Source organism: Rhinolophus ferrumequinum, chromosome 11 (genome assembly GCF_004115265.2).
Source record: "Rhinolophus ferrumequinum isolate MPI-CBG mRhiFer1 chromosome 11, mRhiFer1_v1.p, whole genome shotgun sequence".
Taxonomy (NCBI): domain Eukaryota; kingdom Metazoa; phylum Chordata; class Mammalia; order Chiroptera; family Rhinolophidae; genus Rhinolophus; species Rhinolophus ferrumequinum.
This window is the reverse complement of record NC_046294.1, coordinates 35806373-35833984: the sequence shown is the minus strand read 5'-3', so window position 1 is coordinate 35833984 and position 27612 is coordinate 35806373. Positions and strand designations below refer to the sequence as shown.

The 27612-nt window shown below is 42.5% G+C and overlaps 1 protein-coding gene across 10 annotated transcripts in view; it reads right to left on the bottom strand.

Annotated features, from left to right (window-relative positions):
• The window catches only part of SERGEF (secretion regulating guanine nucleotide exchange factor), a 195864-nt gene extending 170864 nt beyond the window's left edge, over window positions 1-25000 (bottom strand). For 5 of the 10 annotated variants that reach the window (XM_033120001.1, XM_033120003.1, XM_033120009.1 and 2 more), the window contains exons 1-8: window positions 24857-25000; window positions 20615-20750; window positions 18767-18922; window positions 16818-16912; window positions 12513-12573; window positions 9223-9336; window positions 6593-6655; window positions 2259-2417 (exon numbers count right to left, since the gene is read on the bottom strand). In XM_033120001.1, coding sequence (XP_032975892.1) covers window positions 2259-2417; window positions 6593-6655; window positions 9223-9336; window positions 12513-12573; window positions 16818-16912; window positions 18767-18922; window positions 20615-20750; window positions 24857-24916 — 844 coding nt within the window. In that variant the 5' untranslated portion in view covers window positions 24917-25000. Of the gene's footprint in view, window positions 1-2258; window positions 2418-6592; window positions 6656-9222; window positions 9337-12512; window positions 12574-16817; window positions 16913-18766; window positions 18923-20614; window positions 20751-22332; window positions 22517-24753 lie in introns of all 10 variants that reach the window. The other 5 variants (XM_033120004.1, XM_033120005.1, XM_033120006.1 and 2 more) reach the window with 5 other exon arrangements.
• Between the last annotated feature and the right edge of the window lie 2612 nt (window positions 25001-27612).

Here is a 27612-nt window from a genome sequence, read left to right as displayed (position 1 = left end):
TCACAAACATCCCATGGACTTAGGAGAAAGGGGAAAGTGACAAAGCACATAAACAAGAGATCTGAATTAACAGGTTCATTAAACAGCTGAAACATTACCCAAAAAAATCACGCTCTCAAGTGGAGGTGGAGACCTGAAGCTAAGCGCCAGGGCCGCTGGGTGACTCAGACAGTGTCACATATGTGGGTTCCAACTTCCCACCCCGAGGGCTGGGCTGCTGGCCCAGACATGGAAATCAACACCAGTTACAAGGCTCAAAGCGAGAATTACAGGAGCGGCATCTTTGCGACTTTCTTCAGGTAGCTACCTAACTAGTTAAAGAGTTTACTGACAGACTCAACCAAATGCACCACCATTTGGTAGTAAGTGTATCTCACTGCCCTGCAATTCTCTGAAGACGGACTAACCATGAAATACCTACCTGTGAACACCCAATTACTCACACTACTGCTAGTTTCTACACTAGTTCTGCACGCTGTACTTACACGTAGCTCTAGGGTTGCACATCTCATACTGCAACATACTGAAATTTGGTAACAGGTCTGTCTCCCCTAGGGAACACTGGGCTCCTTGAGTTTCTGTCTAGCAAGAGGCATGGTACATAAACAGAGCCTCAGCATTTGTATGATGGGCAGATGGACGGATGGATGGTACAGTCTTCCGTCTCTATATTCTCAGACTGACGCCTGTCTACATTCTAGTGGCAGGGCATGGCCCATTCTCTCCTCTGTTTCTCCAAGGCTTATTGTTATTACCAAATGGCCCAGTAGGTTCCCAATAAACAACTTCCGATTTGGTTGGACTCTTGAATCCAAAGAGACAAAACTGAAGCCTTCTGTTCAGGAACTAGTGAGTCCAAGGAACGGGGTGAGAAATCCTAGCTGAGTACCTTGCCTCATACGTATATGAATCTGTTTAGTCTCTTTTAACTAGAAACAATTTAATGCAGGCAATGAATATGTTCTCTGCTGGGCGGCGGAGATCAGAGGTGAACAAGAAAGACTAATACTGTGCCTTCCCTCACAGAGCTCACTGTCTGCAGGAAAAGACAGATAGTGACAATTATACAAATAAGCAGTTACTATGCTCACTGAGTCTCCTTAAGAAAAATTTCTGTAGATGACCCCGTCTTCAAGCAGTCTGAACCTCTCGGAGGAAAGTCATGATTTTCCTCGAAATGAATGACATACTTTCCTTAGAGCATCCTCTGAAGTGGTAAATATGGGAAGTTTATTATACACCTTTGTTATACAGGTCTCTGTTCCAAAATGATTGTAAATTTTTTTAAAAACGACTAATTCAAAGCATCGTAGATACGAATACTCCTAAGTCTATGTCTGTGTGTTCAAATGTGTAATATGTGTGACTTACCAAGGATAACTGAAGCTGACCTGAAGACCTACAAAAGCCAGAAAGTACTGGAATCACAGTCACCACATATTAGGGAGTCTAGAGATCCCTGTGTAGCTAACGAGCAGGCACAGGCATTCCTGAGAACCCCTGAAGTTCAGAAGACCTTGACATGATAAGAGACCTTAAGAATTAGAAATTGTATGTCTGGGAAGCTGTGTGAATCAGCAGGAGGTGTAGGAAGGCAGGAAAGAAGAGAAGCCATAAAAACACAAACCCCAAGAACACAGTCAGGAACATGAAGCGCAGGAAATAACCACCCTAAGGGAAAGATGAGAAATAAATGAAGACTCAAGAAAAGACAGAGATGCTAAAAGCTGGATGGCATGGAATGATAAAGTAACATCTGAGGGAATATATGAGATGTCTGAATCAATGCCCATAGTTTGTTAAGATTAATAAAAATATAAATCAAAATACCATGCCAACTATGATTCAAAATAATCTCTTGCCTCAATCTTGAAATATTGATCCTTAACATAACAGTTTCTGCAGCTTTTAATTTAGACACAGGTGGAAATGCAAATAGAGTCACAAGGCAAACATTCCCCAAAAACCTGGACAACATACTGGGTGATGCTTGCTGCAATGGGCTCCTTCTCAAAACCTCATGGACAAGGGCCAGTAACCTAAACCAGCATTGTCTTTTTGGGTGCAAACTTGCGATCCAGAGAGGAAAGCCACATATCTGGCTGATTGTAGAACCCGATCCCAGGTCCTCCCCTTCCTAGTCCTAAAAGCTTTTCATCAATAAAAACCAACCTACTTACTCCTGAGCATTCATAGCTGTTTAGACAGCTGTCCCCCAGCTGCTCTTACCAACCACAAATTCTCTACTGCTCTCTTACCTGTCTGAGCAACCAGGTGAGTCCACCCACTCCAGACAGCAGTGACCTTTTCATTCCGAAAACAATGCGCTTCTATTTTCTGGGGCACAGGAAGGAACGCAGCCTGAGAAGCCAGTTGCCCATGCCTGTTGTTTCCCCAAACATACAGCTTTCCTGCATCTTAAACAAACGGAAGGGGAACAAAAGAGGTGAAGGAATATTAGTCCAAAATGATGGGAAATAACACAAGTCTGAAAAATAAGTGGTTAAAAGAAGTTGTATTATTCTTATGCTACAATGTTAAGAAAAGCAAAGCAAGATATATAGCATAACAACATATAGGAGTTTTTTTAAGTCTATAAATAGCCAACAAGGCCAATGTTCTTAGTAGTTTGTCAAGGAATAGGAATGTGTGAGTTTATTTTTTCATTAATTCATCCAACAAATATTTATTCAACATCTACCATGGGCCAGACATATGTTTCTCTATTTTCTACATTTTTTAAACAAAGGATTATATTACCTTTTGTTAGGAAAAAATGTTAACTTTTTTAAATAACAGGTAAAAAGATATATTTGTTAAGCTTAAATTTTTTAAATATAAGATTATTTCACCACATGCCCTGTCCAGCAGACAATATAATGCTACCACATCACATCTGCGTAGCACTTAAGCTCTCTTGAACCTCACAATAATCCTGTGATATAAGAAGGAATGCGACTGACATTGTGATTTAGTAGAAAACAAGCAAATTCAGAGTCAAGTGACTCTGGCTTCTATTCCTGGATGTGCTAACTAGCTATTGACCTTGGACAAATCACTTCCTCTCTAAGCCTTAGTTTCACCAGCTAAAAACTGGATGTTGATCTAGAAGGGCAGACAGTATAACTAATGACACTGGAAAAGAGAGACTGGTGGGTGACGACGACAAACCAGAGGGCACGTGCTTATCCAAAAGGCATTCACATTCAAAAAACTTTAACTGGAAGCCAAACAACATGGGGCCACAGGCTATCACTGGGCCTCTGAATCTACAGTTTGTGACTCCTTGGATGACCTCTAAGGGCTTTTCCAACCCTAATATTCTAAGGTTCTACACTGCACTGTATAGCACCCAGTACACACATGTGGCCGCTGGACATCTGAAATATGGCTAGTCCAAACTGAGATGTGTTATAAGACAAAAAAGCACAATGGGTTGCAAAGACTTAGTTAAAAAAAAAAAAGAGTGTAGAATCATTAATCATTTTCATATTGATTACACGTTGAAATGATATTTTGGATATGTGGGGTTAGGTAAAGTACATTATTAAAATTATTTCACCTGTTTCTTTTTACTTTTTGGAATGTGGCTCACATTATCTTCTATGAGACAGCCCTCTTTTTCTAGAAGATAAATTAAGGCTCAGAGATGTTAAATGACTTTCCTGATCACATGGCTAATAAGAAGTCAAATGGGACTAGAAGCCAGGTCTTCTGCTTCCACTGCATGTTGTGACTTCCCAACAAAGCTTTACAGTACTGCTTGTCCTAGGGCAGGCTAGACTATTCTCAAAAACTGACCGAAAGCCAGATAGTATCATTAAACGGCATTCGACCAAGATTCCAGGTTCAAGTCCCAGAGCTACTGCTCCATCACTCTGACACTGGGCACGTCACTTCACATCCTGAGCCTCTGCTTCATCAAGTCTAAGATGAGAGATTGTAAATCAGTGAGCTTTTCTGTCACCCAGGTGACCTTGCAGCACTGAGATTCCGCAGTTCTGTGGTGTATTTCAGGCCCAGGGAGATGGCAACCTCCCTGTACTTCACCAGGGCATGCAAAGCATGAGGATCCTTTACAAGAAGGCAGAGGAAGGAGCGCCTCAGAAAAGTCTCAACCTATTAAAGGGCCTGGTTAGCTACCAACATGCCGCTGACCAGAAGCCTGTATCTGTAATAAGCCTTCATTTGGTTTAGTAAGTCTAAACCATCTTTTTGCAAAGACAAACGTCTTCCACATGCAGATCACTACACTGTTACAAAATTAAATTCTGCTGCAATGCCAAATAGTTACATAATCTTCAACAACTCCAGAGAAAAGATCAGAGAGCACTGAATAACAGTGCCAGTGTGTTAACAGCTTGAACTGGACTGGGAAAAAGGGGTATTCATCTTGACAATTTTCAACTGATATTTAAAATATCCAAAAACACTTTACTTTGTGAATATACTAAAAATCACTAGATTGTACACTTCAAAGGGGTGAATTTTAAATATAAATTACATCTCAATAAAATAAAAATTCGACATCTAATAAAAACATCTAATTCAACATCTAATTAAAAAACCTAATAAAAATACTCCACATATGAAATAAGCAACTTCACTAATTACAAGATTTTTGAAACTGATGTTAGCAAGCAATTAGAAAATCTCTAGGTTTATATAATGCGAGCCATTTCAAATTAATTAGAACAGAGTAGAAACAGCTCTTAGCCTACTCTTACTCTCAGAAGAGAATGCCTTCCCCCACCCTCATTGACAGAGGGGCAGGAACAAGTCACTTCTCGCCCTAGGGCCTCAGCCCTTCTGTCTATAACTGGCATTCATTCCAGCTCCACTCTTTCAACCTACCGTGTTTCCCCGAAAATAAGACCTAGCCAGACCATCAGCTCTAATGAGCCTTTTGGGACAAAAATTAATATAAGACCTGGTATTATATTATATTATACCCAGTATTATATTATACCCGGTATTGTATTATATTATATTATACTATATTATATTATATCCAACATTCTATTCCATTCTGTTCTATTCTATTCTATTATATAAGACCCAGTCTTATATTATAGCAAAATAAGACCGGGTCTTATGTTAATTTTTGCTCCAAAAGACACATTAGAGCTGATGGTCCGGCTAGCTCTTATTTTCGGGGAAACACGGTATATATAAATCTACTTATGATGAGATGCGGGCTAAAAGTAGGTATTTTGTTGTTGGTGGTTGTTTTAAATTCATTAAATAACAAATTATCTGTAGTTCAGAATTTGTAAAGTATTTAAACTCACATTATGTCTCTGTGCTCTGGAAACAGGACCGATTTCCCAGTTGGAATGCATTAAAAAATTGATGTTGAAGAATGCAGCCAGCACTAATTTACTAATTTACATTTACTGTGTGCACACCTGAATTTCCACGTAAAACACTGAGAACACAATGCATCAAAGTCATTTCCCTTTGCTTAAAAATGTTATCAAATATATGGTAATGGAAAGAGAACTGACTCTGGGTAGTGAACACACAAGATGATATATAGATGATGTATTACAGAATTGTACACCTGAAATCTATGTAACTTTGCTAACAATTGTCACCCCAATAAACTTTAATTAAAAAAAAAAAAAAAGAAAGAAAGAAAAAAATGTTATGCATTCAACTCTGAGTGAGAGGTCTTACCAAAACAAATCTTTCAGAGCTATAGTCTTCAGTGTACCAGCAGAGGGCAGGGCAATGTGGCTTTGAAAGAGATAACCTTTGGAAAAGATAACCTTCACCTTCAAGAAAATGCTGCATTGTCAGTAGAAAGTTTATACTGTACTATCTGGGTGTGTCAAATATATGGATGGATGCATAGCCAAACAGGTATAGTGTGAGAGAGAAAAAAAAGATTAGCTAGAGGGCGAGATCAAAAAGATGGAATAGAGAAATATATAAAAATATAAAATAGATTAGAAAAATATCTACATAACTAGACTTAGAGATATGTGGATATATAGATTAGATAGAAAGATACAAAGATGAAAGATAAATAAAAATAGATATATACTTAAACTAAAAAAGAGAGTAGATAAATACAGAAAGAGCAAACAGTGAAATAAATGAAGTAGCAAGATATTGGTGGATAAAATAGGTTTGAGATTAAACTGCTAGAGAGAATAGACAGGTAGAGAGCTTAGACAGTTATATTAGACACCAAAATAATTTAGATAGATAAGGTAACAATATGGGACATAGAAATTTACTGTTGGTTAAATGATTTGACAATCACAATTACCCTGAGAGGAAGACATACGAATATAGAATCCCTACTGTACAACAGAAAAAACAAATCCAGAGGAAAGTAAGTAAGTCCATGTGAGTGTTTTACATGTATTATCATATTTAGTTCTCAGAACTACCCGCAAAGTATTTTATAGACAAAGAATGGTCTCAGGAGGATTAAGTGACTTGCCTAAGATCACAGCAGTGGTGGCATCAGAATTCTGACTCCAAAACCTATGCTCTTCCCTCTGCATGCCAATATCACCACTTGAAGTAGAAACATACAGAATTCTGAACGGTATGTTACACCGAAAGAGCGGGTACCTACCTGTTAGTGAAACTGAGTGATGTGAGCCAGCAGCAACACGTATTGCTTTAGAATTCTCTAGGCCTACAAAAAAAAATTTCTTTTGAAATAACATTTATAACAGAACAAAATGGGCAGAGAAGGGACTCAGGCGGGGCCTGGGAGAAACTCTCCGCAGTGCCGGCAGGTGGGAGTCGGCAGCACTGGCCCGTCAGATGGCTAACATGGTGAGGCGACTGGTGAACACCAGGGGATTGAACAAGTACGTATGCTGGCTATCAGGAGAGGAAAGACACAGGTATGAAAAGACAGAAGGCTAGAACTGACCATGTGATACTGGATTGTAACTGGAGAAATCAATGTAGACTCATAATTTCTAGTAGAGACAGATACAAAGAGATAGGTGTGTATATGTATAAATATGTGTGTACATGTATATTTCCTAGCTCTATCCACTGAGGGGGCCTAGAAACAATCACATCTCATACATTCAGCTGCTATCAATGTGCAGTCACTGAAATACAAACCCAGGCCTGCTAACAACACACGGACAGAACTAGAATTTGAACCTGCCTTCCACCTCCAAATACGTCACTTTCCTCCCTTTATTACACTGCCTTCACTGACAAGGTACAGTACAAATCAGCCCTGCTAGAAGTTGTGGTCACTTGGTCTAATAGCAGAGAAACGCAGTCTTATTCTATGACTCTTTGTTCTGACACTTCTGTTTAATTAAGTACTACCTTAATAAAATGCCCCTCACACCTTCAAGTATCCTCTGGACTGAGAAAGGGACAAAGCAGATGTGTCTGCCACATTCACCCGAGAGGAAGCGCTGGGACCCCAGTGGCCAGATGAGCATGGGGACATGCAGGGTACAGCTCCAGAACCTATTGCAGTGAAGTGAAGATGGCAGAATGAAAAGTGAAAGACCTATTCTAAGGTCTCATCAGAAAACTCCCCCAGAGCTGACTCTGGGTGGTGAACACACAGTGTGATTTATGGATGATGTGATACAGAATTGCACACCTGAAATCTATGTAATTTTACTAACAATTGTCACCCCAATAAATTTAAAAAATAAAATTAAAAAAAAAAAAAGAAAACTCCCCCAAATCAACTATGAATCAAAGCTGCGCCCTGAGCAAATCCCAAACAGGTCGTTTCAATCAAATCAAATAAAAACATTTCTAATTCTTTCTAGTTACAGCTTCTATGTTAAAATAGAAAGTAGACACCGTACCTGCCCTTAAAAAGCTCATACTCTTTAGCGTGTGAGAAAACATATAAATTCATAATAATATAATACATTGTGCTATCCACACGAGAGAAAAAAGCATTGGAAGCAAGAAGAGGGAAAAGTCTTTACGGAGAAAGCTACACTGATCTAGGGCTTGAAAAATTATCAGGATTTTCCCAGGGGGAACAGGAAGGAAAAGGAAGAGGTAACAGTTTGCCCAAAGGCACAGAAGAATGAGAAGGCAGGCTATGCCCAGGGCACAGTGAATACCCTGGTGAGGCAGGAAAACATGTTTGGGAAGTATGAACTTATATTATGAATGTTTTCAACATCATGTGATGTAGACTGCCATCCAGCATCCAGTGCCCCCTTCTCCTCCAAGAGTACCCTCTCCAACTCTACCCTTGGGCTTCGAGGTGGGTAACCTCACCCCCATGAAGGGCAGAGCCTCTAGGACTTAGGGAAATCAGAATGATCCCACCATCTGGTGCATTGCTCCCACCCGCCCCTGCTTCCTACCACCCTCAAAAACCCCTCCTTTGTTCTGAGCTAGAGGAGAGTAGTTACAGGTTTCCTGTAAAGGGTTTTCCGACAGCCAACACCCAGTAAACTGAGTCACAAAGTAAGAGAGCAAAAGAGGAAGAAAGAAAGAAGAGGAGATGGAGACATGGTAGTATATACTCATACAGAAAGGTCCACACAGTGAGTGTAGAAAAGAGGGGGAGAGAGAGAGAAAGAGAGAATGAAAATGACAGCATGGAAGAGAGAAAAAGAGAAAGTCCTACAGACTAACTGACCAACAAAAGCTTGACCAACAGACCTGTGGGAAGAACACTTGCTAAGTACTCCTCATGTGCCCACGTAGAGAGATTTCCCTAGGGACACTCTGCCCCCGCCCCACCCCCTCCTGCTTTCCTCTGGGAGAAGGAACTGGGCGTGTGAGGCACAGTCCTTCTGGGTTCTCCCTTTGGGTACCTGCCTACAGGGGGCGCCTCCTCCTGTGCTCTCAGCTGTGCAGTAGGCTTAGGGCTTACGGACAGCGCAGCTGCTCCAGGGCGTGGTGGGGAACTGCACTCTGGGATTCAGAATTTAAAAGTTCACCATTGCTACATGTTATTTCCAAACACCTAAGTCATGTCTTCCAACCTAGCTTTTAACAGTTCTAGAGCTACCATTTTGATCTCCACATACCTGACTTGCATCTATCTCTCAAAGGGTTCCAAACTCTGGCAGCAAAGAGGGGTGCTTTTACTGGGCCCACAAAAATTCCAACAAGATTAAGAGTGAGAGTTAAGACAGGGAGACCAAGAAACAGCAAAAGTAAAACTCCATTTACCCACTTTCTGCGTGCCTGTGTCTCCACTTCTTGACAAAGAATCAATAGAGCACTCCGAAGAAATAAGGGCCTTACCTGTCACTCTGCTCGGTTCCTTTGCTGTCAAAAACAGTGGGAGTGTCTGCCCAGAGCACAACCGCCGTCCAGATGATGCCAAACCAGTTCCCCACTGGAACACGATGCCACTCGCTTCCCAATGGAGCAGAAGAAAAAGAGAAAATGATTATTGGTAAGACCAAATTGCTCTTTGAACCTCACTCCTATGGGAGGTTCCCAGTTCATTCTCTGTGAACGCATGTATTATGGAGAAGCTTATTGCTTCAAGGGTCCTCTGACTGGTCATAGGGATTACCACCAAGCCAATCACACGTCAAATCTTCAGTGCAATCTGAGACCATCAGAGAAAATTCCAACATAGTAAAATTCCCTCTAGAAAGTTCCAGGACACTCCTCCAGGGTCTCATTACTGGTACACTTTGTTCATGATTAACCTGAAAGGACCACTCAGACTCTAGACCAAGCGAGAAAGAACCTTGAAAATTATCAAGTCCATTCCTCACGTTTACTAAATGAGAAAACTAGGTCCTAAAGAGGGGATGGAATCTGTCCATGGTCATATGGGGAGCTAGTACGTAGCAGAGAAAATACTAGAACTCAGCTCTCCTACTACTTAATGTGGTGCCCTTTCTACTATACCAAGATGAATTCAAAGATTCCTAATGCCAGATAAATTTATGACTACGAAATAGCTTCTTAATAGCCACTATTTCAGTGGAATGGCCTTTTATTTCCATGTTCACTGAATCTAATTCATGTACCCATGTCCAGCACCTCATACAAATGAATAGATGAAATTTTCTATATTTCGCCTGCAGTCAGATGTGTGTAACTAGGATCCATCACACAACAGCGACGTTACAGTTCTGTTCCTCTGGTGATATCCTCTCACCTACAGGCCTTTAGGCTGTAAACAGTCAAGCCTGCTTTGTGAAATATAAGTGATGACAACTGAGCACAGTGTTGAGATAAAACAAAACTTAAAATGTCCTCAACAAATAAATTACGAGGGCATGAAAAGGAATTTATAGACTTACAAGAGACTTTAGAGATCTCATAAAGGATTAATATTCAGAATATATAGAGAACTCCTAAACCTGAACACAAAAAACAATCTGATTGAAAAATGGGCAAAGGAATCGAACAGACATTTCTCCAAAGAAAATACACAAATGGCCAATAAGCACATGAAAGATGCTCAACGTCACTAGTCATTAGGGAAATGCAAATCAAAACCACAATGACATACCCACTTCACACCCAGGAGGATATATACTGCTTAAAAAAAAACAAAAATAGACAACAAGTGTTGGCAAGGACATGGAGAAATTTAGGAATCCTTGTGCACTATTGGTGGAAATGTAAAAAGGTGTAGCCCTTATAGAAAACAGTATGGCGGTTACTCAGAAAATTAAAAATAAAATTACTATATGATCCAGCAATTCTATTTCTAGGTATATATCCTAAAAAAAACTGAAAGTAGGATCTCAAAATGATATTTGTACACCCATGCCTTATAGAAAACAGTATGGCGGTTACTCAGAAAATTAAAAATAAAATTACTATATGATCCAGCAATTCTATTTCTAGGTATATATCCTAAAAAAAACTGAAAGCAGGATCTCAAAATGATATTTGTACACCCATGTTCATAGCAGTATTATTCACAATAGCTAAAACATGACAGCAACCCAAGTGTCCATCAGCAGATGCATGGATAAACAAAATGTGGTACATACATACAATGAAATTGTTCATCCTTAAAAAGAAAGGAAATTCTAACATAGGCTACAACACGGATAGACCTTGAAGGTGTTATGCTAGATGAAATAAGCCACAGAAAGACAAATACTGTAAGATTCCATTTATATGAGGTACCTGTACGAGTGGTCAAAATCATAGAGACAAAGTAGAAAGGTGATTGCCAGGGGCTGGGGAGCGGTGGGGAGGGAAATGGGGAGTTACTGTTTAGTGGATACAGAGTTTCAGTTTTGCAAGATGAAAAAAGTTCTAGAGATAAATAGTGTAATATTTGCACAATAATGTGAATAATGTTAAAATCACTCAACTGTATATTGAAAAATGGGTAATATGGTATATTTTACTATGTGTATTTTATCACAATAAAAACTGTCTAAAGGAATATTTTTAAAAAGAGAGACTTGAGATACATATCAACCAATTGCAATGTATAGACCTAATTCAGATCCTGATCCAAACTGTAAAAAAAATATTTTTGAGACAATCAGAGAAATTTAAATACTGACTAGACATTTGATGAAATTACAGAATTATTGTTAAGTTTTTGTAGGGATAAAGATGGAATTTTGGTAATGTTTTCAGAAAGAGTCCTTATCTTTTAGAAATAAGTGCAGAAATATTTACAAAATGAATGGGGGAGGGGAGGACTCACAATGAACTTAAACACATAATGGAAACTGTGCTGCTTTGCAACTGGACAGAAATGTGCACATAAGACTAGCCTTTATGGAAAGTTGGTAAGAAAGGGGAAAGTAAATCCATGATGGGCAATTCTCCAGCCCTGCTAATCTCTGCGAGAAGCTGCTGCTTTTAAAATGTAATCACTACCATACACCTCAGTAATCACACTCCTGGGCATTTATCCCAGAGAAATGAGAATTTATGTTCACATAAAAACTTGTCCACAAATGTTTATAGCTTTATTCTTAATAGCCAAAAACTGGAAACAACCAGATGATCTTCAATGGGTGGCTAGTTAAGCAAACTATGGTTGTCATGGACTGAATCATGTCCCCCCAAAATTCATGTTGACGCCCTAACCTGCAACGTGACTGTATTTGGAGACAGGGCCTATGAGGAGATAATAAAGATTAAATGGGTCATAAGAGCGAGGACTTAATCTGACAGAACTGGGGTCCTTTTAGTCAAATGTGCAGCATAGCAGGACACTCTGAATTACTCTTTAAAGTTTATTTCTTCTTCTAAAGCTCTGTTTCTCCTTATTCCATGCCTATTTAGGAGATAAAAGTGAAATGACTATTTTGTAACTGCCAATTTGTACTTCTTAATCCCTTCACCTTTTTCACAAAAGACATCCTCCCAGCTGGCAACCATCATACAAAATAGTCACAAGGATGTAAAGTACAGCACGGGGAATATCGTCAATAATATTGCAATAACTATGTATGATATCAGGTGGGTACTAGACTTATCAGGGGTATCACTTCGTTAGTATACAAATGTCTTACCCCTATGCTGTACACCTGAAACTAATATAATATTGAATATCAAGTGTAACTGAAAAAGACAAAAAGTGAAATGATCACCTGTAGCAGCTAATGCATGCCTCAGTCCAGCAGCAATACTCACAACCTTCTCCCTCAGCACCTGTCAAAACAAAGAAATGAACTGAGATCTCGAAATCATCCATCTACAAAATGTTATGCAACTGATGCCCAAAATGCAGCATGGTCCTCATTACATGTCTGATTGGTTCAGAACCCCTAACCCCCAATATATCCATCCACAAATACCTCCATATGCGCCCCTAAAAGACAAAACTCTTTTTAAAATACCAGATCACAACACCTCTCAGGGAGGGGTGGGACCTTCAAGGTCATTCAGGGCAGAATTGGCAAACATTTTGTATAAAGAGCCAGATAGTAAATATCTTAGACTTTGCAGGCCATACAATTTCTATCCCACTACTCTGCCATTGTAGCATAAAAGGGGCCATAGAAAATACAGAAATGAATGGGCATGCCTGTGTTCCAATAAAACTTTATTTACCAAGAATTCTAGTTTTCGGACCTCTGATCTAGTCCAATCCCCATCCAATACTAGAAACCTCTCCACAACATCCCACCAAGTGGCCACCCAACCCCTGCCAAACACCTACTTCCCGTGACACAGCTTACCACTTCCCCAGGTGCCTGTTCCATCTTTGCACTGGTCTGTTTATTTCCTTCGGTGGAGCCAAACCTATCTGCCTATAGCTGCTGACAATGCTTTGCAAATATGTGAAGACAGCTGTCATGTCCTCTAAGATGTCTTGTGGTGGTTTAAAAATAGGTCCTCACATTCTTTGAGACCCCCCTCCCTTCAAGAAGTGCAGCTTAATTCCCCCTGATGGAATGTGGGCTGGACTTAGAGACTTATTTCTAGTGAACAGGAAAAGCAAGTGAAGAGTGACTCAGAGATGAGGTGATGAAAGGCATCAAGGCTTCTTGCTTGGCCTCTGTCTCAAATCACTCAAGGGGGAAGCCAGATGCCACGTCTGAACAGTCCTCTCGTGAGGCCCATGTGGCAAGGAACTGAAGCCTCCCCTGCCAGGTGAGAGAATATGGAAGAGGATCCGCCAGCCTAGCTGAGCACTCCGCAGACAGCATGCAGCCCTGGCTGACATCTTGACTGCCACCTCATGAAGGACCAGCTAGCTACGCTGTTTCCAGTTCCTGACCCTCAGAAACTCTGAGATAATAAAGGTTTGTTGTTTTAAGCTAATAAATTTTAAGGCAATTTATTACATCACAATAGATCTAACACATCTCTCTTTTTTAGGCCAAACATCCCCAATTCCATCAGCCATCAGTCACCCAATTTCAAATTCCCTTCCCTTCTTGGTTTCTTTCCTCTAAATACACTGTGGTTAGTCAATCTCCCTCTTTGAAAGGGAATGTGTCTACATCAATCCCAGCCCCTGCGGAGCTTTACCACTTTAGCTTATTTACAAGTCCACAGTATCTTTCTAAACTTTAGGAGCCTCAAGGACAGTGTCTGAGTCCTAGTCACTTTTATGCTCAGGGCCTAAGCACCAAACCCACAAGAGAATGCAATGTCCCAGATGCAGTCTGACTACCACAAAGGTCAGGGCTCTGGCCTCCCTTCTTTTGGAGACTATACTTCTGTTAATGCAGCCCACGATCACATTAGGTCTTTGGGGAAGCCCAAATCTTACTGCTAATACAGTTTGAACATGTTGTCCTTTAAAATTTTTTTCTTTCTTTTTTTTTTTTTTCCCCAAAACTACCTAAAGGGCTTTACATGTGGATTCAATTTCTTCAACATCTTCAACTCACCTCCATTGCTTGCTCTCCATCCCCACTGCCACTGCTTTAGTTCGGACCATCTCTTGTCTGAATTCTTAGCAAGAGCTTTCCGAATAATCTTCCTTCAATCCATCCTCCATATTACCCCATGTGGCCCCTCCCTACCTCACTGTTTTTACCATTTGTCATACACTACCTCCCCGACTGACCTCTGCCCCGCTGGCACTTCCACCACTTCCTTATGCTCCAATTAAACTAAACAGCTTGCAGTACCCCAAATCCTCCTGTTTTCTGCTCCTACACCTTTGCTTACACAGTTCCTCCATCTGGAACGCTCTTCTTTTGTACCTACTCTATGCATTCCATCTTAAGCCAGGTAAACTTCTACTCAAATTTCAATAGTCATCATAAGCCTGTTCTCACCCTCCCTTCCCCCAGAAAGAGTTCAGTACCCCCTGCTCTGAGGCTATACATGCACCTAGCATAGTTCTAACATGGTAATGCATTTAGGTGTTTCTATGTCTAACATGTACTATTGAACTATAAGATCCTCAAATGCTTGGACTGGATCATACTCACCTTTGTCCCCACTGACTAAACACAGCACTAGACATGATAGTTACTATTAAATAAATGAATGAATTTCTATTATATTTCACTTTGGCACATTCCTCTCGTTGTTCCATAGGATACAGCCTGTCAAAAGGTTTTTACCTCCTGATTCTGTTATCTAACATACTTTAACCATGTTCCCCTGTCTTCTTTAGTCATGTGACTTAGCTAAATTAATTATAACTCATATGTAGGTTCTTAAAAAGCCATGTTTATAATTGGAAGCAGTTACACTTCCCACAACAGGGACTAGTCTAGACTTTCGTGCATAACATGTGGTATAGACTGAATGTTTGTGTTCTCCCGAAATTCATATATTAAGATCTATTACTTAATGTGATGGTATTTGAAGGTGAGGTCTTTGGGAGGTGATTAGGTCATTAATCCCTCATGCATGGGATTAATGCCATTATAAAAGAGATCCCAGAGAGCTCCTTTGTCGCTTCTGCCATGTAAGAACACAGCAAGAAGTGGCTGTCTATGAACCAGGAAGTGGCCCTTCCCAGACACCTAATCTGCTGGTGCCATGATCTTGTACTTCCCAGCTTCCAGAAATGCGAAAAATAAATGTGTGTTGTTTAAACCATCTACTCTGTGGTATTTTCGCTATCGCAGCCCACAGAGACTATAACATCATGGAAACCATAACCCCATGTAGTACCTGACAGACTAGCAATCATAATTCAGCAAGATGATAGGAGCAGACCAAACTCTCTCCAGTGAAAATAAAGCTCCCACTCAGAGTCAGAGTTTAAGGGAACTAGATAGCAGTGGAGCAGCTTAGGTGGCAAAACTCATTTTAGATCCCAGAATATAGTTTTTAACACTCCATAGTCCTATTGTGATCACGTACAATACAGACTTCACATACATTTGTACATTTTAAGTATAATGCCGGGCAAAGAGCTCTGAACCAGGGCCAGGAGTCCTCTTTAACACTCAAGCTGTCCAATATGGTAGCCACTGGCTACACGTGGCTATTGAACAACTGAAATATGACAAGACTGAATTGAGACATACTGTAATTACGTACACCAGAGTTTAACTTAGTATAAAATGAAGAATATAAGATACCGCATTAATACATTTTTATATTAATGGCCTATAAAATAAAATGATAATATTTTGGATACAGTGGATTAATTCAAAAGTTATTAAAATTCATTTCACCTACACTCCACAACATGGATAAAACTTGAAAACATAAGGTAAAATGAAAGAAGCCAAACATAAAAGACCAGATACTATATAATTCTATTTATATGAAATGCCCAAAATAGGCAAATCCAGAGATACATTAACGGGGGGAGGGGAGACCAGGAAGTGACAGCTCTTAGGTACACAGTTTCTTTCCTCGTGATGAAAATGTTCCAAGGTTCGATCATGGTGATGGTTGCACATCTCTATAAACATACTAAAAATCACAAAATTATACATTTTTAAAGGGTAAATTTTATGGTGAATTACATCTCAGTAGTTATTATTTTTAAAATTAGTTTCACCTGTTTCTCTTTCCTGTTTTAAATGATGCTACTAGAAGTGTTGAAATTGCATATGTGGCTTCCATGCTATTCCCACTGGACAGCACTAGCCTACACCATTTGCCTAGTTTCGGATCTTCAGGTAAGTAAGTCCCTTCTAGCTGGACCTATGTCTAACATAGTTCCCATTATTACCAATTTTAGAATTGTAAAAAGTCATTCTGTCTTTATAAGATATATGACCTTTATTGTTTTAGCTCACAAAAATGAATAATGTGTGGCGAAGACGAACAGATTTTTTTCACTCACAACCTCCATCCCCACAACCTAATTATTCCCAGAAAAACCAAAGTTTTTCAACGTCAACCCTAACTACCCCATGGGTTTTCAGGGACCCAGTGAGCCTTGTAGTCTGGGGAGGGATAACAGTGATACCCTGGAAACGCTCTAAGTGGACACAGGGAAGCAGAATAGTAGGTGCTGTCCTTACCTCAATGGCCTGGGGAACGACACATCTTCGAGGCCCATGAGGAACTCCTAATTGGCCAAAGGAGTTAGAGCCACAGGACAGAACTTGACCATTTTCTGCAAAATATAAATACCTAAATCAGGAAGGGAGGGCCCTGTGCTTCAGCATATTCAAACCACATTCGCTGCTTTCATTGTTCCTCGAGGAATCAAACCAGTGGGCATTGGGCTGTTTTACACGGCCTGCCCGTTCCACTACCTAAGTCAGGATGAACACCTGTGCGCAGCATTTAGCCCCGTGCCTAGCGTTGGCAGGGGAGGGCTCTGAGTCCTCCCTTTTCATGTTTCCATGTGACACAATTTCCATTATTATAACAGCCCAGGCCTTTCTCCCTGGTCTTCCCCATACTCACCACTTTCTCGCAGAGGACGGCTAACCTAACCACCTGGTGAGTTTGGGAGAAGGAAGGAAGGACACATGTGTGGCTTGGCACCTTCCTCTCAGGGACACTGGTAGTCTGACACGTAGGAAGGGTTTTCCTAATGGGGAAGGCCACAAGTTTGGGGGGTAAGTCTCTGGATCAGAGGAGTATTAGCAGAACTACTTGGCCTGACAATTAAAATTAACTCTGTCCTCCAACTTAGCCTTTATCAGTAAAAAGCCAATAGCTTGATCTCCACCTATCTGACTGTTCTCCACCTTTCTCACAACTGGTTCCAAATATGAGCAGGAAAGAGTGTTATCTACTGACTCCCTACAACCCCTGCACAGGACCTTGACAATAAGCACTTCATAAACGATAGTTATTATTTAGATTTTAATAATTACCATCAAATTCAAGACACATTACGGAAGCCCTTCACAGAAGAGAGATGGTGACACCTGAGCAGGGTTTTAAAGAAGGATAAGGGTTCATCAGAGAGACAAGAGGGATTGTTCCAGACAGAGAACAAAATGTACTGTTTGGTATTACCAGAAAGAGAAGCATGGAGAATGTGGAGAATAAAAGACAAGGCAACAATAGGGGTAGATAAGGAACAGTCACTGAAGGCCATGTGCTAAAAGGCTTGGGATGTGAGCTATGCATGTGACAATCCACAAGGGTTTGAGGCGGGGGTGACTGGTCAGAAGATGCCCTTGCCAGAGGACTGGCAAAGAGGGAGCGTAGTCAGAAACTACAGATGGTCCTTTCAATTCAGAATGACAAGGTGGATGGGACAAAACTGCTTCCAGGAAAAAGTCAGCTGACAAAGTAAGTACTGCATTACAGTCATCCCCTGATATCTGTGGGGGGATTGGCTCCAGGACCCCCCACTCACCACCGATATCCGCAGATGCTCAAGTCCCTTATATAAAGTAGCATAGAACAATGAATACAGTTGACACTCTGCATCCATGGATTCTCAACTGTGGATCCAAAATACTGTACTGCTGTTTTTGATCAGCAGTTGGTTGAATTCATAGATGCAAAACCCACAGATACAGAGGGCTGAATGTATTCTCTTAACCCTTTGCCCACATCCCTCTACATCCTATTCTGCTATCTGGCTTCACAGAGATGGAACACTTCTGCCCAACTATACTTATTTTGAAATCTCTCACTGGGAAAAAGGTGCTATCACTGTTGTGGCAACCTCTGGTTTCCTCTTACTCCCACCATGTTCCTCTGTGGCCAGGAGTCCTGGTCAGCTGGCCCAGCCACACAGCTATCATGAACTTCTAGGATAGGAAGTGGCCACAAAAGGTGATCTAGTTCATTCCCTAGTCTCTTGCAAAAGTTTTCCAGTCCAAAGTTTTACTGGTTAAACTCTCCTTGCAAAAGGCAATCCACAACTTTCCTTAACAACCAGAGAGAACATTTGTGTGCTTTGAAACAAAAAGAGGCTTTCATTTAATCAGCATCACCACCATCAAGCTCTTCTCACCCAAAGCCTTTGTGGTGATAAAGATTTACCTAGGAGGCAACTCACCTGTGAGGATAATGGTAAAGTCCCAGCCACAGGCCACCTGTTGGATGGGACAGCCAAGGAGGGATTTGCAGGGAGTAAAATACAGAACTTCCTCTGTGTGGCCAAGCCCTAACTGCCCATCTTTGTTCAGGCCACAAACAAAAAGGCTTCCTCCATCTGCAAAATACAAAGGCTTTGGTGACAGTATGCACAGGGGTAATTACAACTGCCAAAGTGAGCAAAAGATTTCACTAATTATTTGGAGTTACAAACTCAATAACTTTCTTCCCACCCATGTTAATAAGCAAGTGTGTTCATGTGCACTGGACCAAATGGCATTGGGCCAAGGAGCTCACATCTAATACCTAAATGGAAGCTCCAAGTCCTATAGCAGTGGCCAATCACCAAACTGAGCGTCTACTATAACAGCAAAAGCCAACTTTTATGCAGCACTAAGAATGTGCCAGGTATTGTCTAAGCTCTTTCTCTGTGGGGGCTGACTTATCCTTTCGGCACAATGTCTAGGGCCTATAATACTTTTAGAGGACCACAACAATGTTTGAATTTTAAATTCTTTTAAAATAAGAAAAATAAAAAATGTAAGAATAAATATAAGACACTAAATCCTGCCTGGATTATATTCATCTTTATATCAATATAGTTGTAAAATATAATTTCTAACAGTCCTTTATGTAGGAAGGGGTCCACAAGGGCAAAAATGCCAAGGACCCATCAAAGTCATAATGTAGCCCTGTTAACTCATTGGTTCTTCTCATCCATCATTATTACCTCCGTGTAACAGAGAGGAAACTGGCACAGAAAAATTAACTAATTTGCCCAAGGCCACACGTCCAATAAATAACAGAACCAGGATTTGAACCCAGACAGTTTGATTTCAGAGTTCATGTTCTTAACCAGGACGCAATATGCCCTCCTTCACAATACTGTAGCACTTGTATTAGGTTGGTGTACAAGTAATTATGGTTTTGGCAATTATTTTTAACCTTTTAAACCACAATTACTTTTGCACCAACCTAACAGAACTTGTTAAATGCTATCCTAGGTACTGGGAGAGAAATTAGGAAAATACGAAGTTCTTGCTCTCAAGGAATATTCAATCTAATTGCAAAGACCTCTAACTCATATGTGAAAGTTAAACAGCAATATATATGGTATGAAATGTGTTATCTGTTGCAACTCTGCCACTAACTTGTCTTGTAACCTTAAGCAATCAGTTTTCCTCTCTGAGCCTTGTTAGGTCAGCTACGGGCATGGTCAAAGTGGCTAGGAGCCAAGTCAGACCCCTCTGCCAAGTCAGACCCCTCCTCGCATGACGGAAACTGGGGCCCCTGGCATTTCCCCGAAAAGGCAGCAGACCGTTGGTGCGATAAACAACTCCGGATGTGGCTGCCCATGCCCGACCTGCGCTGGGGGTCCTGCCCAACTGCCACCTCACTCAGCCAACCCCCACCCCAAAAATCGCATATATGCCTCCCTCGCTCTGCCCTGGGCGCGACTTCACCGGCCAGTCTGCGGACCAGTGAACCTCGCCCGGGGACGCAGAATAAAGCACTCACCTTTCTCAACCCGCCTGACTCTCTTAGCCTCATTATCTCACCGCAAGCCTTACAAGCCTCACTGGTGTACAGGGATGGGGTTGGGGGAGGAGAAGGACATCTAGGGGGAGCCTAGAATATCTCTGAAGTCCTTTCAGCCTGACAGTCTGGGACTCTCTGATGGTACCTCGGCTCTTTCCTAAAACTGTTTTCCTCTGCAAAATGCAAAAGGCTAAAAGATGGCAATATGACTCCCTAAGGGGGAAGGTCTAAATAAGAAAGTGAGGGGCTATCTACTTTTGAAGGAAGTTACCTGTGACAACAGCAGAGTGGCCCCCTCCTCCTGTGATCCTCCTGACACGTCCAGGTTTACAGAAGTCATTCACTTGCTGAGGCAAAAGCATATCTTCCTTATGGCCAAGGCCAAGTTGCCCATAGCTATTTGCACCCTAGAGATAAAATAAGCCAAGGATGAAAAAGAATGAGAAGTGAATGAACTAATCAGAAACTGTTTGGGAGACAATGAGGAAAAACTGAGGGTTGCTAGATGGGCGGGGGGAGTGGGGGGTGGGGGGGAGGGTGAGGGGATTGGAGGGCAGTCGGTGACCACAGGATGGCCACGGGGTTTGAAAATTAATCTGGGGAACGTAATTTGGTGGTTACCAGAGCGTAAGGGGGTTGGGGGGTGGGGGATGAGGGTGAGGGGGATCAAATGTACGGTGATGGAAGGGGAGCTGACTCTGGGTGGTGAACACACCACAGTGTGATTTATGGATGATGTGATTCAGAATTGCACAACTGAAATCTATGTAATTCTACTAACAATTGTCACCCCAATAAATTAAAAAATAAAATAAAAAAAAATAAAAAAAAAAGAATGAGAACCCCCACAGGCAATGATTATTTACCTGTCCTTATGGTTCGCACTCTGACAACATCTCAGAGCCTAGAACAGATGCGATTTCATAGGTTCATTCTTATACGCGACCCACACTTAGCCGGTGGCCCCACCCCTAGGGCACCAGTTTCCACGTGAAAGGAGCCCTTAGCGTGCATAGCTTATCCAACGATCCGCCTCCCCTTCCCCTTCCAAGGCCCCCACCCAACCCCCGTATGTTGCTTTTGGGGACAGCATGGGAGTTCCTTCTGAGAAAAGCTAATTACCTGGGGTGGCTAAGAACAGAAATAATGAGGGGAAATGGGAACAAAGTGGGTGGGAAATACACTGGGACTACTTCTTGTCCCTTCTCCCCACACCCTCACTGGAAACACTGGCAATGACTTTTTCTGTAACAAAGAATTTTGAACCCTCCAGCAGGGCACATCATTGTTATTTCATCTGTAAGTGAAAGAAGCTGGCAGCGATCTCTCAGGGCCTTTCCAAGTACTATGTTTTGTGACTCTAAGAGTATGAGATCCCTGTAAGGGAACAGATCTCCTCATGGTGAGCAATACGTCTATTGCTGTTATTATACAATAAAGGTCCATAATCCCTAATCCCTTGCAGCCAGATATATTTCAGATGCAGAATTTTATGGACTTTAGAAAAGTAATACGGTATATAAATCATATACACTGCTGCAAGGGCTGGGAGCAGCACCCCATAAGCAAAGCAGTATTATTTCTGCAGGAAACGGTACACATATTCACAATAAGTGGGTAAAAACTATAAACAGCCTTCTGTCAGGTCAGTTTGGGGTGTTCAGAGCTTTTTGTATTGGAAATGGAAGATAAGGGACTGTGAACCTGTGAGGAGAATCTTATTATGATTTCAAAAATCCTTATAATTTCTCCAAGTATCTATTTCTGGCTGGGTCTTCCTAAAGATGAGTAATAAAACCTTTAAAATGTGTTCGTTTTTTAAGAACACCTGAATGAGGAAAAGAGATTTAAAATAACGACAAAAAATACAAGCCCCTGCCCCTTGTGGTCTATTCTACAGCTGTCCAGGGCTGCAAGGACTCCAAGCTGGAAGAGCAAGCCATGGCAGGGACACAAGTCCCAGAGGTCCAAGGGGGCAATATTTATTACCAATCACTGAGTGTTTCTCCGTGTGCTGGGCATTCATCTTTACGTCTCACAACAGAGGAGGTGGGCACTGTTACTGTCATTGTACAGATGAAGAAACAGACAGGTTAAGTAGCTTTCCATAGTCACATAGCTGGGTAGGCAATACGTTGGATGCCCACTCCTTTCATTATTCTATACTGTGTCTCTAAAAATAAAGAAAAAAGGACATATGGTGAAGCAGCCCAGAGCTCACCTAGCAGGAGGCTAACTGTATGACCCTACCTAAAATAGCACACTGTCACTTCCTCACTGTTTTTCTGCTTTATCTTTCTTCATAGCACTCCCTGACATTGCAAGTTTACTTGTTTACTGTCCATCTCCTAAAAAGTAAACTCCATGAGGCAGGAACTTTGTTTTGCTCACTGCTATTCCCCTGCATCTGAAACTGTGCTGGCCCAGAGAAAGTTGCATATATTTTATAATGAATTAATGTAAGACCCTATGAGTCCCCATCTAGGAAAGATTAAATGAAAAGCTTCCATTGTGACATGGAGGGCAATGCACAGGATTTCTCTGTCAACCCTGAGTTCTCCGTGGCTGCCCCATTACCAAGGCTACAGGTTGCTGAACAGAAAGTCAGATACCAGCATTATGGAATTCAAGTTATGGGACCAAATTTTTATAATGCAGCAAGAGATCCTAAATCTATGATAAAGCAAAACAAAAGGAAATTTCAGTACAACTTATTAAGCTGTATTTGCCTCCCTTCCTTACACCACACATAAACACACACACACACACACACACACACACACACACACACACAACTCCAAGGAGGTAAATCCCCTTGTTATGGACTGAATTGTGTTCCCCAAAAATTTATTTGTTGAAACTCTATCTCAGAATGTGACTGTGTTTGAAGATAGGACCTTTGAAAAGGTACTTAAGGTTAAATGAGGTCATAAAGATGTGGCCCTAATCCAACGTGACTGGTGTCCTTATAAGAAGAAACACAGGGATGCTGTCACACAGAGAAAAGGCTGCGTGAGAACACAGAAAGAAGGCAGCCATCTGCAAACCAAAGACAGAGGTCTCAGAAGAAACTAAACCTGCTGCCGCCTTGATCTTGGACTGCTGACCTCCAGAACTGTGAGAAAATAAACTTCCATTGTTCAATCCCCCCAGTCTCTGGTAGTTTGTTATGGCAGCAGAGCAAACTAATACACCCCTCCACACACATTAATGCAGCCGGAAGAACACACACCGTCAGGCCTCCCAGCACAGCAGAGGGGTTAGATTCGACAGCCTTTTTGTTTCAGTACAGACAAGGCCCTATCTGAAAGGCTTTTTCTGTCAGATGTTTCTCTGTCCCCACAGACCAGTCTCTGGCCTAGGAAAAGCTAGAGACAGCACCCAGGCCAGGCAAACATTCAATCCCCAACACCACCCCCAGCTCAAAGATACTCAGACTACCTCGGGCCACACCACGTTCTCCCTCCTGCCAGTCTGCAGTCTTACACACAAGCGCTCCCTGTACTGATACTTACTGTTTTTTCCAACTAGTTAATACATCCTGGTTTAACAGCAATACAGGTATTTCTCTCCCTTTCCCCCCACCCAATACTAGAGTTGGAAGTCTTTCACTCTGGTGCTTTTCTCAAAAGACCAGCACGTACTAGCTCTCACACAACAGGTCCTCATTCATTCATTCGTCAACAAATACTTACTGAGCACCTTACAACAAGCAGGACCCTGGCACCGTGAACAAGACAGGCACGGTACCCACCGTTACCACGCTTACATTCTAGCCAAGGAGCCTGACATTAACAAATTATACATTTCATTACAATTGGCATGTGGGCTATGAAGAACCACACGACACTGCGTCTGGTTGTTCCCGTGCATCTGGTCGGTGCCTGCCACACACGCCGGTGCAGAGACCCTCCTCTCTCCCAACCACGAGAGACAAAAAGATGCCTCTAGTCTCTCAGTGTGCCCGTCAAACCAACACCAGCGCAGACTCCCACGCCTCCATACAGGCAAGATCCGGTCACAGCGGAATATCAGTAACTATGCAGGGTCTCCGCCGGGTGCGCCGCCAAACACCGCAGGCCTCACATCAAATAATGCTCCCGCCAGGCTGGGGTAGGGCTGGAGAGAGGCCTCCATCCTCCAGGCAATGGGAGGGTGGGGAGCACAGTTAGCCCGACGGGGCGATCCTCTCTCTCCAGAGGCCTCCACGGTCTTTCCCGGAGCTCTCGCCGAACCAGACGCTCTGCCCTGGAGACAGGTCCTTCCCACTGCGCCGCAACCCCTCCGGTCCGGACCCCCCCAGCGAGCAGGCCCCCTAAGTCACCGCGTGAAGACCCTCCCCTCCCCGCCCTCTCCACTTCAGACCCCAGCCCAGGATCCTCCAACCCAGAGCTGGAGCCGGGATCGGACCTCAGCTGCGCAGCCCAGGACAGCCCACGCCGAGGCCCGGAGCTCCCGGCGTCTGTGCGACCCTCAGTCCCAGCGGCCCCGGCCCGGGGGCGGAGCCACGTACCCAGGCGAAGAGCGCGACCGCGGCAGGGGTAGCCTCGGAGGCGCTCAGCTCGCGCTCCATGCGGAGACACTCCGCGAGCGCTTCCGGAAGGGGCCGGAGGAGGGGCCCGCCGGGGGAGGGACTTGGGGCCTGGGGGTGTGGGGCGGCGAGGGGCGGGGCCTGTGGTTGCGAGGGGGCGGTGCGGAGGGCGGGGCCGGAGGACCGCGCCCAGGTGCCGCCTCCTGAGCCGCCTACCAGTGTGGCCCCGCCCCGGCGCGCTCTGAGCGTCTCCGCCCCCGGCCTCCTGTGCTGCAGGGTCCGTGTCTCTCCCTCACCTTATAATTCTATACGAGTGCACCACGCTCCTTCACGTTTTTATCTCTTTGGAGCCCCACGACAGCCCAGAGGGGCTAGCAGGGCAGGAATTGTGTCACCATTTAATGGGGAAGAAATTAAGCCTGGGAAGGGGTGGGAAGGGTTCTGCCCCAGGGTCTTAGGCCACGCTGTCGCTGGGCCTGCTTTGGTGTGCTGGGCTTGCTTTGGTGTGCGTTTGCAAAATCTGAGGGAGCTTTTTGGTAGGCGAGTACAGTGTCTTACATGGTTGGTGTCTCCTTCAGCGCCTGGCACCAACGAGAACTTACACCTCGGGACATTGAACTGAGGAGGCTTGTTCTTGGGGATTCCTGCCAGGGCAGCCTTCTAACTCAGAGCTCCGAGCCTGGACCTGCCCTGGTTCTGATCATCAATACCAGATAATTTTCACCGAACAAAAATTTTCATATACAATGGCCTTTATCAGAAACACCCATATACTTTTGGTGGAAGCTAAATAAGTACAATTTTCCTGAAGGAAAATGTGGCAATGCCTATTGGGAACATAAAAATAGATAAATAGATATTTACCCAGTAATTGCACTTCTGTTAATTTATCACAAGAGCAAAATCAGAGCTGTTCACAAAAACTTAAACTGCAAGTTATTCATTATGGGGTTACATATAATCGGAAAGAACTTCACTACCTGAAAATCCAAAAATAAATTGATTTAATTATGACATAGCCATGCAATGGAATAAACTAGGCTGCCATTTAAAAATGTTTTGGAAGATATTAAATAAAGGAAATATTCATGATATGTTGTTAAAGTATTATACCAATTTTCCACAGGTGTGTATCTGTGTGTGTGTGTGTGTGTGCACGTTTGAATGGAAAATTGGTATATTACAGGTGATTTTTATTTTCTTTTTTGTACATAACCCACATTTTCCAAGCCACACATTTTATTATGGCTACAAATGGGGCCGCATTAAAGATGATAATCCATATTCACTAGTTCTTGACCCCTCTGTTGACACAAGCCTCCAAAACTCCTCACCCTTTATGCCTCAGAGCCCTGGAGAGTGTCTGGGGTGAGCTCAGCCCTTTCCTGTTCTTTCTCTCCACCCACTCCTCATTGTTTTTGCTTGTAAGACCACTTGAGGGCAGCACCTCACCTTTACCTCTCCAGCCTATGGCATCTTGAGAACATCAATGGCCAGGCTAACTAAGAACAATACAAACTTTAGAGAGGCAAAGCAGCTCTTCGTTCCGGGAGACTTTGATGTGCGAAAATTATACCATGCTTGCTGATGCATATGTAATAGGACATAAAAATAGCACCCTATCTGTTTGGGCTAAGACCCCAAGACATTAAGTGCCAATACACCCACATTATATTAATAAAATGAGGTACAAGACCACCAAAAATAACTTGTGAAGGTGTCTAGAAACCAGGGTATGATTGCCAGTGTATGAAAAAGATTGGAGAGACTGAGAGAGAATTCTGATAGGATACCGTGTTTCCCCGAAAATAAGACCTAGCCAGACCATCAGCTCTAATGCGTCTTTTGGAGCAAAAAATTAATATAAGACCCGGTATTATATTGTATTATATTATATATATTATATTATATTATAGACCTGGTTTTATAGTAAAATAATACCGGGCCTTATATTAATTTTTGTTCCAAAAGACGCATTAGAGCTGATGGTCCGGCTAGGTCTTATTTTTGGGGGGAAATAGTATGTGGCAATAGTTGTCAATATGCTGTGAGTCCCGCCTATCTCATGTCTAAGGAAAGGCATGCTTCAGCTGGGCTACTTAGAGAGCTTCATATGTATCCCTCCAGTCAAGCTGCCGTCCAATTCGTGTTGAGATATCCAATAACTTTTAGTTAGATCACTGCTCTAATAGTTGAACAAGAAAGACTGATGCTTTGGAGAGGTCTTTCATACCCCGTTTTTCATAACAAAGAAAGTCTGAGTACGCAAGAGCAATTTGGCCAGGGGGATGGTCTTAGACCCAGTCCAAGGGAATTCTGGAGGGGTGAAGTGACACCCCAAGAGAGTTGACCACTAGATTCTTAAGAGGCTGAGGGAGATGAACTCAACAGCCCAGTCAGAGAGGTACATTTACCCACATCAAGAGATCCTAAGAAATAAGGTGGGAAGGTCTTCCAAAACACCCACAGAGAATGAGTCAGCACTAAATACTCACCACGTACAGAAAGCCCTGATACCTACTCACAGCCGTATCAGACCAAAAAGAACTTTCCACTCCTTACCTCTCTTTTCTGCCATCATTCCCAAACCCTGGAGGAGCCAGAGGCATTCAGAGGGTGGGGAAGGAGGAGCAAGAAAATAAAGAAGCTAAGCACACCCTTTCTCAGTTCTAAAGAAGAAGAAAAATGGTGGACTTAGGTAAAGTTTGTAACTTTTACTTAAGACTGAACTTTTAAAA